General features: G+C 37.5%; 1 protein-coding gene across 5 annotated transcripts in view; it reads right to left on the reverse strand.

The window, feature by feature from the left end:
- Positions 1–14,065, reverse strand: part of Haspin (haspin) — a 369,818-nt gene that overhangs the window by 278,523 nt on the left and 77,230 nt on the right. For all 5 annotated transcript variants that reach the window (XM_068229912.1, XM_067156416.2, XM_067156420.2 and 2 more), the window contains one exon: positions 2,110–2,207. In XM_068229912.1, coding sequence (XP_068086013.1) covers positions 2,110–2,207 — 98 coding nt within the window. The remainder of the gene's footprint in view (positions 1–2,109; positions 2,208–14,065) is intronic.

Below are 14,065 nucleotides of genomic sequence, written 5' to 3' on the forward strand. Positions count from 1 at the left end.
AGATTATAGAATTTATGGCTGACGATGCCTGCGATGACAGGTGAAACATGTACCATTACAACCTTAGAATGATTAACATCCACTTCAGAGCTCTGACTTAGATTATAGAATATATGGCTGATGATGCCTGCGATGACAGGTGAAACATGTACCATTACAACCTTAGAATGATTATTTAAGTCTTAAAGACTAAGTATTGAATTGGTGCTTTTAAATAAATTAGTTGTAAAAAGTTTTAAAATAGTGGTGTTACAAAAATGTTGCAAACTTTGGTTTGGGAAGACTTGCAAGTAAGGCGACAAACAGCTTTTTGTGATTGTGATCAGCCCAATGAAGCTCTTTCCTTATATTGACACCTAGGCCTCTCTCTCTTTCCAACTTCATTTGGTCATGAAAAATTCTCCTGTAAAACCATTCTTCTGACGAGACTTGGAAATAAAGAGACAAACAATTTGACAAAGCAGTGTTTTGAGCTGTCAGTGGAGGGATGGCATGAAATGGCATTCGCAGACAAATAAGCTTGAGTGAAGATTTAAGAAATAGAAGATAAAAGTTGGAATTCAACAGGACAAATTGGAGCAAATACTCGTTTTTAGAATTAGGATTTAGGGACTGGAAAAATATATCAAAAGGAAATGTTTGATAAACTTCCAACTACTTTGAAATCATTTAAGAAAAGACTAGGTAAACAACTAATACAGAATCTGTCACCTGGGCGACAGCCCTAAGTACAAATCAATGATGACTGATTGACTTCTTGAAAGGGCACAAATGATCAGCATAGAATCCTCCCCCTTCTGTTACTACCTTAGATGGACTTGTCTCATCTAATAAACGAATAACAACAGATTCCCGCAAAAAATCTGGAACAGTGAACTATCACAAGGCGTTTACTACTTTACAAAGAAGTAAAACTAGGCAGTCATCTGCTCTTAAAACTAATCAGAGAGAAAATGGAAGAGCTCCAGCACAAAAGAAGGGAAGGGTCATGAAAGACATGAAAATTGAAGACTAACTCGACCTCGCAGACCTAATACCGTCAGGATCAGAAAAGAACAAAAGCCAACAAAGGATGTCAGATAGGAAAGATGAAACTAAGGTGTCTCGCACAAGGGGATGCAAAACTAGACTCAGCTAAGCGTGGGACCCATGGTCCCCAACCCACACTCTCAAACTCAGAGCTCCTGAGGTTCCCCTTTTGTCGTCTCCTATGACAAGCAGGGAATAATGTGGATGTATTCTACCACGCGCACCCAAACGAGCTGTGCGACTACACACTCAATGCAAGGATTGGCCTTCTACGTCACCAAACGGCATGTATTGACCGACAACAATGACACACTTGTATGTAGATGGATAAGTCACTGCCCTCCATCTGTTTCGTATAAATAATAGAGTACCAATTATCCGAGTTAATGTGGACCAAGACTACCTCAGATAAACAAAATCTCCGATAAAAAGCATGGTTACTGAAAACTGTATTTTGATTAGAAATCAAACTCTTTACTTGCTGGACAAATCAGGTTTATATGAACTCTCACGTTATATTTTCCCACTCATTCGACCGACAGCCAACATAGCGATTACAATGCTGAGAAATCTAGCAGCCAAACAGCAGCTGGATAGCAGTTAGTGATAATACACTCAAGACGCCAAACAATGGAGTTGCTGCGTTGCAGTCCAACCTGGCACCGATTAGAAGGCGGTTGGACTCTAGCAGTGAAGCAGTGGCATTGATGGAAACGCGATCGTTATTTCTTTTTATCGTGCTCAGATAACTCAGAACCTTGGTTAATGGAGAACCTATTGTATAATGTTTTGATGCAAGTATCCCAATGGTTCCAAAACAATTCAAGCAATTTCAGTTCCAACATCCAAACAAATTCTTTCCATGTTAAATTAAGAGGGAAAAGCAACAACTCTTGCCGATAAGGAAATCTTGACTCATCACCATAAATTAAAAATTGTTCCCATGCAAAGTAAGAAAGGGTCATTAACCTCAGCTGTTCAGTGTTCCATCAACAAATCCCAACGCAAGACAAAACATGCAATTTGGGAGATAAAATTTTATTTCCAATATTACTACAGATATTGCTGAAGAAAACTTACTCAAGCCTGGAGACTGTAGCACTACCGACAGTGATGGTTTGACCTGCCAGTCGCAAAATCCTCTACGTGGTTTGGCCTCATACTTGACAGGCTGCAAGCTGTCAACAAGAAGAGAGGACAAGTTGTTATTTTAATACTAGATGGTTCACATTCAGTTTAGGCACCGAGAACTGTGTGTGCTCCAGAGAACAGGATGGCATACAGGGTTGCCTATATCTGTAAGTACAAAATTGTCTTTCTGACCGTACTTTTTGAATATTAATCTGACATATCGTTTTTATACCAGACAGGACAAATAATTAACTACGAAGGTGGATCAAGTACAAACGGTAATTTGAATGTACCACTGCTGTAAGTAATAATTCTCAGGCAGGGCTTTGCCAGGATATTGGTGGGGGGGTGTCTGAAGAAGGGGTCTGTGCATGCAAACGACTGTGGACAGTACGCCATGAGCGAGCAAGAGGTGCTCACGTCTGTTGCACAACACATCATTATCAAATTTCTCGCAAAAGAGGGCAACAAACCTTCTGAAATTTCGAGATTGCTCCGCACACAGTTTGGGGAATAAACACTTCCACAGACTCCAGTGTATGAGTGGGCTAAAAAATTTGTGGCAGGAAGAGAAGCTGTGGTAAATGAACCTCATGAAAGGATACTGCAGACAACATTGTTGCCATTCGTAACATTATTCGTGAAGATCGGCGAATAAAAATTTTGCAAATTGTTTTAGGTGCAGGAATAAGTTATGGAAGTGTTCAAAACATCATCAGAGATGAACTCCATTTCAGAAAATTGTCTGCCAGGAACAAAAACTTTATACCAGGAAGGTTGTCAGAGACTCCTGCATCGCTACGAGGAGGGAGGAGACGATTTCTTGCATCGTATTGTGACTTGTGAACTTGGGTGCATCATTACACCCCAGGGCAAGAATGGAGTGGCGCTGAAGAGACAAAGAGACGAAGGTGCTTGTAACCGTTTTCTGGGTCTCCGCGGGCGTTTTGCTGGTGGCTTTTCTTCACAAACAAAGGACAATTAATGCAGCCTATTATTGTCTCCTTTTGGATGAAGCAAAAGCTGTGTATCGCAAAAAGCGATGCTGGCAACCATAACATCATTCTTCTCCATGACAATGCAAGGCCACAGATTGCCGCTTTAGCGCTGGAAAAGCTGGAGAAAATTCGCTGAACACCTCTAACTCCCTCCGTACAGTCCAGATTTATCGCCCTGCAACTACCTTTTGTTTGGACCATTCAAACAAAACCTAGGAATACAGCGGTTCGATGATGATGATGCAAGTGTACAAGAATTTGTGCGCATCTGGCTCCGCACACGTCCCTCTCCTTTCTATCAGGACTGCATCAAAAATCTTACCAATCCGATGGAGGAAATGTGTACCATAGGCAGGACACTATAAGAAAAGTATCTCTGTATGTGTATTTTGTTTGGTTGATGAAATATATTTTTTTAAATAATTCCCGTGTGTATTTGATCAGCCCTCGTACGTCAGGTTGAGTTCAACTTCTATCTGACTGGTTGTTACAATACAAGAAAACATATTGGTAGATTTTCATGATAGTTAATACATTTTATAAATTTAAGACAGAGGCAAGTAGAAGCTTAGCTATAAAATAATTAAGCAAGAGAGGTTCTAAATATAAAACTATGTATCTCTCAGAGGATTAGTTTTACAGGAAAATTTTTCATGACAAAATGTATTTAGAATCTTATTTACAGTTTCTTTTTCTGATATGACAACTAACAACATTCAGGAGAGAGTCCCCACGTCCCTGCAAAACACAAAAGATATCCTTTCCCCACACCCCTCACATACAATTATGTTAGGAAACCACAAATAGAAGCCAAGTCCAATACTTAAAGCAGAAGCAGATCAGAAAAATATAGAAACTTCTCAAAGTTACTAAAGTGCTAACAATGGACTTCTGTTCATAACTCATTCATCCACTCATAAACATAGAGCCAACCATAACGTCAAGTTTGCAGATCACTATGATATATTTATTTTTTCCCTAATGAACTGTCCTAAGTAAGTTCTGAAGAATTTCAATTGATAAGGCATCATCTATGATCATCTTCCATACTTTCACTGGGGATTATCTTTGTATTCATGACGTATCTTCCCCATTCTTGGGCCCGGTTTCTTCAACTCTATGTTAAATTTTGCTTAACAAATGTTAACTAACAATCGTTATTAATTTAACACTTTGTTTAAAAGTACCCTGTTTCACGAACATATTTCCAACATTTGTTACGAAACAATTGTTAAAGACAAATTAACACATTTCCGTAAGATTTCTGAATGCGTTTGGCAGTGAGCGTCTTTTGTTTCTTTACATATAGCGCTCCTAGTGGCGTGTTGAAATAGTATTTTGTCACACACACATATGGTTGACATTATTATAGCTTATGGTTAGCGGAGACCGATAAGAGCTTTCCATGAACTGTCAAACTGTATCACATCGTTACTTCACCAGGTCGCGCTCAAAGACAGACCCTCTAGACAGCGCAGAATAAACATCTTTTCCAAACAAGAACGAAAGGCAAGATGACCTATTCTGACGACCTCCATTTTTATCAAAGGAGTCTCCAAAGAACTTTTATTTGTGCTTATTGTCAATGTTTTTCTTTTCAGTTCTTTATTTATACAGCTGAAGAGGACCACTAAGTGGTCGAAACATGTCCTGTAAGTTTTAATTTTATTCAATTTTGCCTGAGGCATTAATAAAGTATCGATTAGGTGGTTATTTATACTTACTTCTTCAAGACGTAAACATGTCAAGTAAAAGGCAACAACAGCGTTATTATGATGAATGTGAGACAAGTGTTGTTATAGTTTTAATTTAAAATTATGCGAGTGTGCTTAAAAAATGAAATAACGGACTGTTATATTACAACATTCTATATAGCCTATTCTTGTAGGAGTGCAATCTAAGGTTCCTACATCACCGGGAAAATGTGATAATTGATATGTTTTGAATGATTTTCGGGCATTCTTTTATTGCGGGGAAAATAATGTTGTGCCTTGTTAATGCTGCAATGGCAGCAAGAATTCTTTGTAGAATTCTACATACTCTTTTCTTGCCCTCGTGAACATAGTCGCCTACAATTAGGCCTTTTTTCTTTTGAAAAAAAAATACTATTTGTTCAGGACGTCGACCTATGAAGATCTTTTGCCCCTACAAATAGGCCTACATGGAAAGTGTCTCGAGGTCAGATGTCATTACAAACCTCCGCTTCGGACGAAATGGAGGTGATATAACACTAAAAGCGAACAAATTTTACTTAAACATGTCAGGTCCGCAACCTAATAACTTCTGAAAAATTGATGAAACCCCGATTCCAATGCAAGGCTTATATATTTAGGAGTTGTGGCATGGTAGTCATTGTACTTGTCTGCGAGCGTCGTAGACGTGAGTTCGAGTCTCGTTTCAGGGAGCGTTATTTGAAAATTGGAACAAAAATATTACACAAATTGCAGTACCAGTACACTTTGTTTTCTACCTGAAATTAATATAGGTCTAAACGTTCTCACAGTTACTGCTGGATCTCTTCTTAATCTGTTTATCCTCCAGGGTCGGTTTTTCCCTCGGACTCACACCTCTACCGCCTCAAGGGCAGTGTCCTGGAGCTTCAGACTTTGGGTCGGGGGAAACAATTGGGGAGAATGATCAGTACCCCCCTCCCCAGGCGGCCTCGCCTGCTGTGTTGAACAGGGGCCTTGTGGAGGGATGGAAAGAAGATTGGATGGGACAGGGAAGGAAGCGGCCGTGGCCTTAAGTTAGGTACCATCCCGGCATTTGCCTGGAGGAGAAGTGGGAACCCACGGAAAACCACTTCGAGGGTGGCTGAGGTGGGAATCGAACCCTCCTCTACTCAGTTGACCTCGCGAGGCTGAGTGGACCCCATTCCAGCCCTCATACCACTTTTCAAATTTCGGGGCAGAGCCAGGAATCGAACCCGGACCTCCAGGGGTGGCAGCTAATCACGCTAACCACTACACCACAGAGGCGGACTATATTAATATGAGGTAGGAAATAAAGTTCCACTGCAATTTGATCATTACTTTTATTCGCATTTTTACCTTCACATTCCCTGAAATAATTAATTAAATTTGTATTTTTTTTTTTTTTAAGTAATCTAACGCGGGACTGGAACTCTCATCGTCGTGGTTCGTAGACAAGTACGATGACTGCTCAGCCACTGCTACACTTGACTAGTGTGCAACTTTTCAAGTATATACGGGGTGCTTTACAATCAGGAATTCGTAATTTTTTCAGAAATTATTAGGTTGCGGACCTAAGAAGTTCAAGTTAAATGTTTTCGCATTTTAGTGTTCTATCCCCTCCACGTGGTCCGAAGCGGATCCTGCCTCATGACATTTTTCCTCATTTATTTCGAAAACGAAACTGTACGGTATTGACCCAAACCCTTCTACACGAGTTACTGTTGAGTATCTCCCAGCAGGTACATTAAGCTAGTTGAAATCGATTGGACGCAGGATCTGACCCATCCTTGTAAAATCTATAAGCAACTGCTGCACTGGAGAGATTGGGAAGTTGCAATCTGTTGGAAACTCTAACCTATATCGCCTAGTAGGTACCTTGTTCATTATGGCTTCGGTAATTAGAAATCTTTCTTCTGACAACTCTAAAAGGTCGTTATTTCTTAGTATGGGTCGTCCTTTGCCTTCTTCAGTTTATAAATAGTCCTCATACAGCAGTAAAGCTTCAAACTTACGTCTTCTACATGTCTCCATTTTGAAATTTTAGCAACTGTTAAGAGGTTTAACACAGGGGTGCTGCTAGGTTAATTTAACACAAGATTTAACAATTGCTAGAGTTAACAATTCTTGACGAGACGACCATTTTGTTAAATTGTGTGTTAAGTCTCCTTAACAGCAGTGTTAACACTTAACAATCGTTGAAGAAACTCGGCCTTCGTCTGTTATTATAAAATCTATGAGTGTTCCATACTGTCCATCCCAACTATATCGGCTGATTTTATGGCTATTCCTCTTCGTAAACAATGTGTTCTTTATTATCAGGTTATTTCTGATACAAAAGTCCAACAGTTTCTTTCCATCTTCATTTCTTTTGCCATACCCATGTGGGCCCAGAACATTCTCATATCCCATTCTATCAGTTCCCACACCAGCATTCAGATCTCCCATTATCACGATCCCATCTCCAAAAATATGTTTCCAGTTCATTGAGGAACTCTTCCTTTTCTTCCACACTACATCCTGTCTGTGGAGCATACACCTGTACTATCTTCAGTAGTTCCTTGTTTACATGTATATGCATTACCATAATTCTTTCATTTACATACTCAACTTCAGCTATTGGTTCGACATTCTGAATCACTATATTAAAATTATAAAATCGTTTTAATAACACCCACCTACTCAATACAATACATTACTCATTGAATTATAAAATAATCATGAGGTGTCTTAAATGATGGAACATGTTTCGTTCGACATAGCGAACATCATCAGCCGTTAATTTACAAAGATTAGGTCAGGGCCCTGAGCTGAAATGATAAAAAATGTTAAAAGAGTGACAATGCCGTAATAAAATGTAAAATGATAACATTAGACTTGAAATTGTAACAATATGTACAGATTAACAGCAAGTATTTGTAGTGGAATACATTGAACGATGGTAGTCTGTAAAGTTAAAACAATCATGAGGTTGTTAAAGTAAAAAAATAGGTATAGTGGACCTTAAAATATATGTCAATGCGTGAAGCGTGGATTAATTATTGACGATGGAGTTCTTTAAATTGAGCAAAAACAAAAGTTGAAATAGAGTTTATTGAATAGTACGAGTCAAACTGAAACAGTTAAAAGGTGCATGGCGACGAAACTAAGGTTGATATGACGTGAACTCCAGTAGTTAGGAATTCTGTAGGAGAGCCAAACACAATGCCAGAAGGAAACACAAGTTGAACTAGTCCGTATTTACACGCAGCAGTAAAATTAATTGTATACAACGTAGGACACCAATGGTGGACTCGTTAAAGAGTAACTATAATCTTGGAAGTAGGGAGAGTTCCAGCAAACCAGAGATGGATGGAGCAGATTATGGCACAATTGGAGTTAGAAATCTGGAATGAAAGAAAAGGGAGGAAAAATGAAGTTATGTTATAACGAAAATAAAAAAGAAAAAAAAAAATTGAAAAAGGAGGCTTACCCTTGGGACTAGTGTGAGGTGTTCGCTAGCGTTGGCTGCGTGAAGCAAACTGGCGAGTAACCTTATTGCTGCTTCTAGTGTTGTATGTATGTATGTATGTATACGTAGAGGCGGGGAGTGAGTCATGTGAGGAGGAGGGGTGACCGATTCCTTGGGCGGGTCGGGTATTCGTGGAGGGGGTGTCGCATGAGAGGGCAGTAGAGTAGTAGTTGTTGTATTATTAACAGTTGTATAATTAAAGATTCTCATGAAGTTATTATTATTTATATTGAAAAGAGAGAGTAGTTCTGGAATTTTCTCGATTATTGGACTTTTAATTTCTGAAGTATCATTTTAATTTTGATTTCCATTAAAATGCTGCTCTAGGAATATGTAAATGTTCGCAAACTCTGTCATAAGTTTACTTTTATTGACGTATTTCAAGATTTTAAGGTCTTTTTCAATTGTAGTAAAACTGTGGCCAGTCTCTTCCATATGGGTGCTCATGGCGGAATACTTTTTATGTTTCGAAGCGTTGTAGTGTTCAAGGTATCTGGTCAAAAAGCTACGTCCAGTCTGTCCGATATAGGAGAATCCACAATGGGTGCATTTAAGCCTATAGATACCAGAGTTCGAGAATTTATTGTGATTAATGTTGACTATATAGGATTGAATTGAAGAATATATTACGGTTCGTATACCGGGTTCTATAAGCAATATTAATATCGTATTTCTTTAGAGGGTAAGTAACTTGAAATAGGCCTGGATTCGTGTAGGTGAAGGGAGCATATTTCGTTTTTTTAGGCTTGTTCGGAATCAATTTCGTTGCGGTTTTTAATTTTAACTTGTTAATGATTTTATTAATCATTAAGGGATTATAGCCGTTAATTCTGGCCAAATCCTTAATATAGTTTAGCTCTTATTTTGCGATTTTCAGTTGTCAGCGGGATTTTTAATGCTCTATAGACAAGACTAAAAAATGCAGCCTGTTTATGAGATTGCGGATGTAAGGAATCGTTTCTTATAGAGATGGGGGAACAGGAAGGCTTTCTTAATATTTGAAAAATGAAATTATTCTCTCTTGAAACGTTTAAATCCAAAAAAGTTTAGAGAACCATTGATCTCGTCTTCCTTAGTGAATTTGACATCATTGTCAAGCTCATTAAGGGATGTTAGCACACTGTGACTATCGTTTTTCTGTGTATCTATAATGGCAAAAGTGTCATCAACGTACCTTAACCATAATTGAGGACCATTAATATTATTGATTATTTTGTTATTTTCCAAATCATCCATAAAGATATTAGCTAGAATGCCCGAGATCGGATCACCCATTGCTAGGCCCTTTTGATGATATATTCTATTATTGAAGGTGAAATATTTATTATTAAGTACAAATTCTAACAGACTGATGAAATTATCTATTTCGCATTTGCTAAGGTTACTGTGTTTTAAAAGGTTTGATTTAATAATCTCGACGGTTTTGCTTACCGGAATATTGGAATACATATTGGTAATATCATAGGATACCATTATAGGATTATGCTCAAGATTGAATTTCGATAATTTTACACAAAATTCGACGGAATTTCTTATATAGGCTGTATTATTGAATTTAAAGTGTTTACTGAGAAAATTATGCAAAAATTTTTGAAACTTTGAAAGAAGGGCTGTTCATGTAGTTGATAATAGGGCGTATAGGTACGTCTTTTTTATGGATTATTGGCAAATCTTTTGCAGTTAGAAGTTTCGGGTTCATTATTATAAGTTTCTGATATTCGTGTTCTTGTAATAAGAACGGTAGATTCTTCAATAGGTTCTTCAAACTTCGTTAGATTTTGGGGGTGGGATCTTTATTAATAATAGTAAAACTGCTATTAGCGAAGAAATCTTCGGTTTTTTTAATGTAATCATCTTTATGTAGTAATACTATGGTGGGACCTTTATCAGCTTCAGTGACGATGATATTATTATTATTAATTTTATTTCTTATATCATGTATCTGTTTGCTAAGGGTCAGATCCATCCATCTCCGGTTTGCTGGAACTCTTCCTACTTCCAAGATTATAGTTACTCTTTAACGAGTCCACCATTGGTGTCCTACGTTGTATACGATTAATTTTACTGCTGCGTGTAAATACGGACTAGTTCAACTTGTGTTTCCTTCTGGCATTGTGTTTGGCTCTCCTACAGAATTCCTAACTACTGGAGTTCACGTCATGTCAACCTTAGTTTCGTCGCCATGCACCTTTTAACTGGTTCAGTTTGACTCGTACTATTCAATAAACTCTATTTCAACTTTTGTTTTTGCTCAATTTAAAGAACTCCATCGTCAATAATTAATCCACGCTTCACGCATTGACATATATTTTAAGGTCCACTATACCTATTTTTTTACTTTAACAACCTCATGATTGTTTTAACTTTACAGACTACCATCGTTCAATGTATTCCACTACAAATACTTGCTGTTAATCTGTACATATTGTTACAATTTCAAGTCTAATGTTATCATTTTACTTTTTATTACGGCATTGTCACTCTTTTAACATTTTTTATCATTTCAGCTCAGGGCCCTGACCTAATCTTTGTAAATTAACGGCTGATGATGTTCGCTATGTCGAACGAAACATGTTCCATTATTTAAGACACCTCATGATTATTTTATAATTCAATGAGTAATGTATTGTATTGAGTAGGTGGTTGTTATTAAAAGGATTTTATAATTTTAATATATTGTCCTCAATACGGTTCTATTATGAGATTAATTACATGTAACGTAGCTGCCTACCAGGCTACAAAAAGGAATAGATATCTTAATCTCAAAGTCAAGGTCAGCAAAATATCTAAAGATATTCAGTTTTTAAAAGAATGTATGAAGCATGGACTAATTCCCAAATTTCTAAAACACCTTCAAAGAAAAAAACTTTTCGACTTCTGATTCACGTAAAACTCAAAAGAAAGTTAATGAATTCCGGTTACAAAACGAAATCAAGGCGCATTACAAAAGGAAACCGTTCCTAAACCTACAGCTTTATAAGACGCATCTTGAAATATCCTCTAGTATGTCCCCATTAGAATGGAGTTCATACTCCAGGTTTGTCAATGAGAAGGTACATGACATAGTGAAGAAGAAACAGACAACATTAGACAATAAACTGATACAATTGCAAAACACTAAGAATAAACTGAGTAGTGTCAACAGTAAAACTAACCTCCCTTCCACCGATTTAAATCATTTTCCTACAACGGTGAACTTATCTAATACCGACTTTTCAGATAAGGAACTATCCCTCCTTGATAAAGGCCTGAAATTTAATTGGCCTAACCCGAAAAAAACCGACGATCTGATTACTACAGTCGCGGAAATTGAATCTAACATTCAAAAACTCCCCGTAGAAGTGCATAAAGACATTAAATATGAAATAAAGAAAAAGCTCCCTTCTCTGGCGAAGGAACTGAAAACTACCTCGAATCTGACCCTTAGCAAACAAATACATGATATGAGAAATAAAATTAATAATAATAATATCATCGTCACTAAAGCTGATAAAGGTCCCACCATAGTATTACTACATAAAGATGATTACATTTAAAAAAACTAAGATTTCTTCGCTAATAGCAGTTTTACTATTATTAATAAAGATCCCACCCCCAAAATCTAACGAAGTTTGAAGAACCTATTGAAGAATCTACCGTTCTTATTACAAGAACACGAATATCAGAAACTTATAATAATGAACCCGAAACTTCTAACTGCAAAAGCTTTGCCAATAATCCATAAAAAAGACGTACCTATACGCCCTATTATCAACTGCATGAACAGCCCTTCTTACAAAGTTTCAAAATTTTTGCATAATTTTCTCAGTAAACACTTTAAATTCAATAATACAGCCTATATAAGAAATTCCGTCGAATTTTGTAAAAAATTATCAAAATTCAATCTTGAGCATAATCATATAATGGTATCCTATGATATTACCGATATGTATTCCAATATTCCGGTAAGCAAAACCGTCAAGATTATTAAATCAAACCTTTTAAAACACAGCAACCTTAGCAAATGCGAAATAGATTATTTCATCAGTCTGTTAGAATTTGTACTTAATAATAACTATTTCACCTTCAATAATAGAATATATCATCAAAAGGGCCTAGCAATGGGTGACCCTATCTCGGGCATTCTAGCTAATATCTTATGGATGATTTGGAAAATAACAAAATAATCAATAATATTAATGGTCTTCAATTATGGTTAAGGTATGTTGATGACACTTTTGCCATTATAGATACACAGAAAAACGATAGTCACAGTGTGCTAACATCCCTTAATGAGCTTGACAATGATGTCAAATTCACTAAGGAAGACGAGATCAATGGTTCTCTAAACTTTTTGGATTTAAACGTTTCAAGAGAGTATAATAAGTTCATTTTTCAAATATTAAGAAAGCCTTCTTGTGCCCCCATCACTTTAAGAAACGATTCCTTACATCCGCAATCTCATAAACAGGCTGCATTTTTTAGTCTTGTCTATAGAGCATTAAATATCCCGCTGACAACTGAAAATCGCAAAAAAGAACTAAACTATATTAAGGATTTGGCCAGAATTAACGGCTATAATCCCTTAATAAAACTAATAAATATGAATTCAGAATGCTCAGTACCAGCAAAGAACAGGAACTACAGGACTAACAGATAATTTAGATGACCTAATACGAATTCTTAAACAGAACGCAGAAGATCTATTGTCGCGGCCACCAAATTGGGCGGGTGGGGAGAACTGCGCTGTCGTCAGATATAGGAACGGCGAAGCAACAGATGGTCGAGAGTCGCTTACCCCCGGATTGGCAACGCTGATCGTGCAGTGCTGTCAAACTGAAGCCCATCCGCTCCAGGCCACCTTACCCGAGTCATTCCCTGTCAAGCAGCTGTTGAGCTCGCATCGTAAGTGCAGTTAAAGATGGATAGTGAATGTGAATTGATTTGGGCTCAAGTCAAGAGAGAAGTGGCAGAGAGGAACAAGACATTCAAAATAAAGGGCGTAGAAAAACTCACGTCAGAAGCCATCGACCGTGTGACTGCTGCAGATTGGGAAAAGTTCTTCAATCATGCGGAAGATGTCCAGCCAAGGAAATAGTAAGGGACGAAAGAAAGGAGCCATTCATCGTCAGTGTAAAAGACGACCCGACAGATATTGAGATGAGTGATGAGAGTGACTAAGACTGCCTTGAAGCCAGAAACCGATTCTTACTTCATTGTAAATTAATGTAAACCTATTCTTTAAAGTAGTTCTTTTCCTATATTCAAATATTCAAATATTTATAATGTAATAAAACTTATACGGATTAATATGTAATCCGAAAGTATTTACGGGGTCCTGCAGCCTGTGCTGGTGCGTGCGCCCCGAACTGCCTCAGCTAGCGACATTTACATGATTGCTTTCCGGGCCATTTTCCAGGAAAATTACAAGACTCACGGAAATATGTTTCAGAAAAAAAATATAAGTCAGGCGATTTTTTACATTTTCCCCGCGATTTTTTACATCTTATTGGCTGAAGAAATAAAAACTTGGCCGCTTACTGAAATTTTCAAAACATGATTCTTCGGATTTAAACTTACTCGTTCAAGATTTTGGAGCTTGAGAGAGAACAACTTGCCTCGCGCTCCAAAATGATGTGTTCAGTTAGACATTTCTTCGCCAGTTGCTACATAACCTTGGCAACAGCGTGATTTCTCTGACCTGCCTAGTTTCATGGCCGCGACAA

The sequence above is a fragment of the Anabrus simplex genome, chromosome 12 (assembly GCF_040414725.1).
Source record: "Anabrus simplex isolate iqAnaSimp1 chromosome 12, ASM4041472v1, whole genome shotgun sequence".
NCBI lineage: Eukaryota > Metazoa > Arthropoda > Insecta > Orthoptera > Tettigoniidae > Anabrus > Anabrus simplex.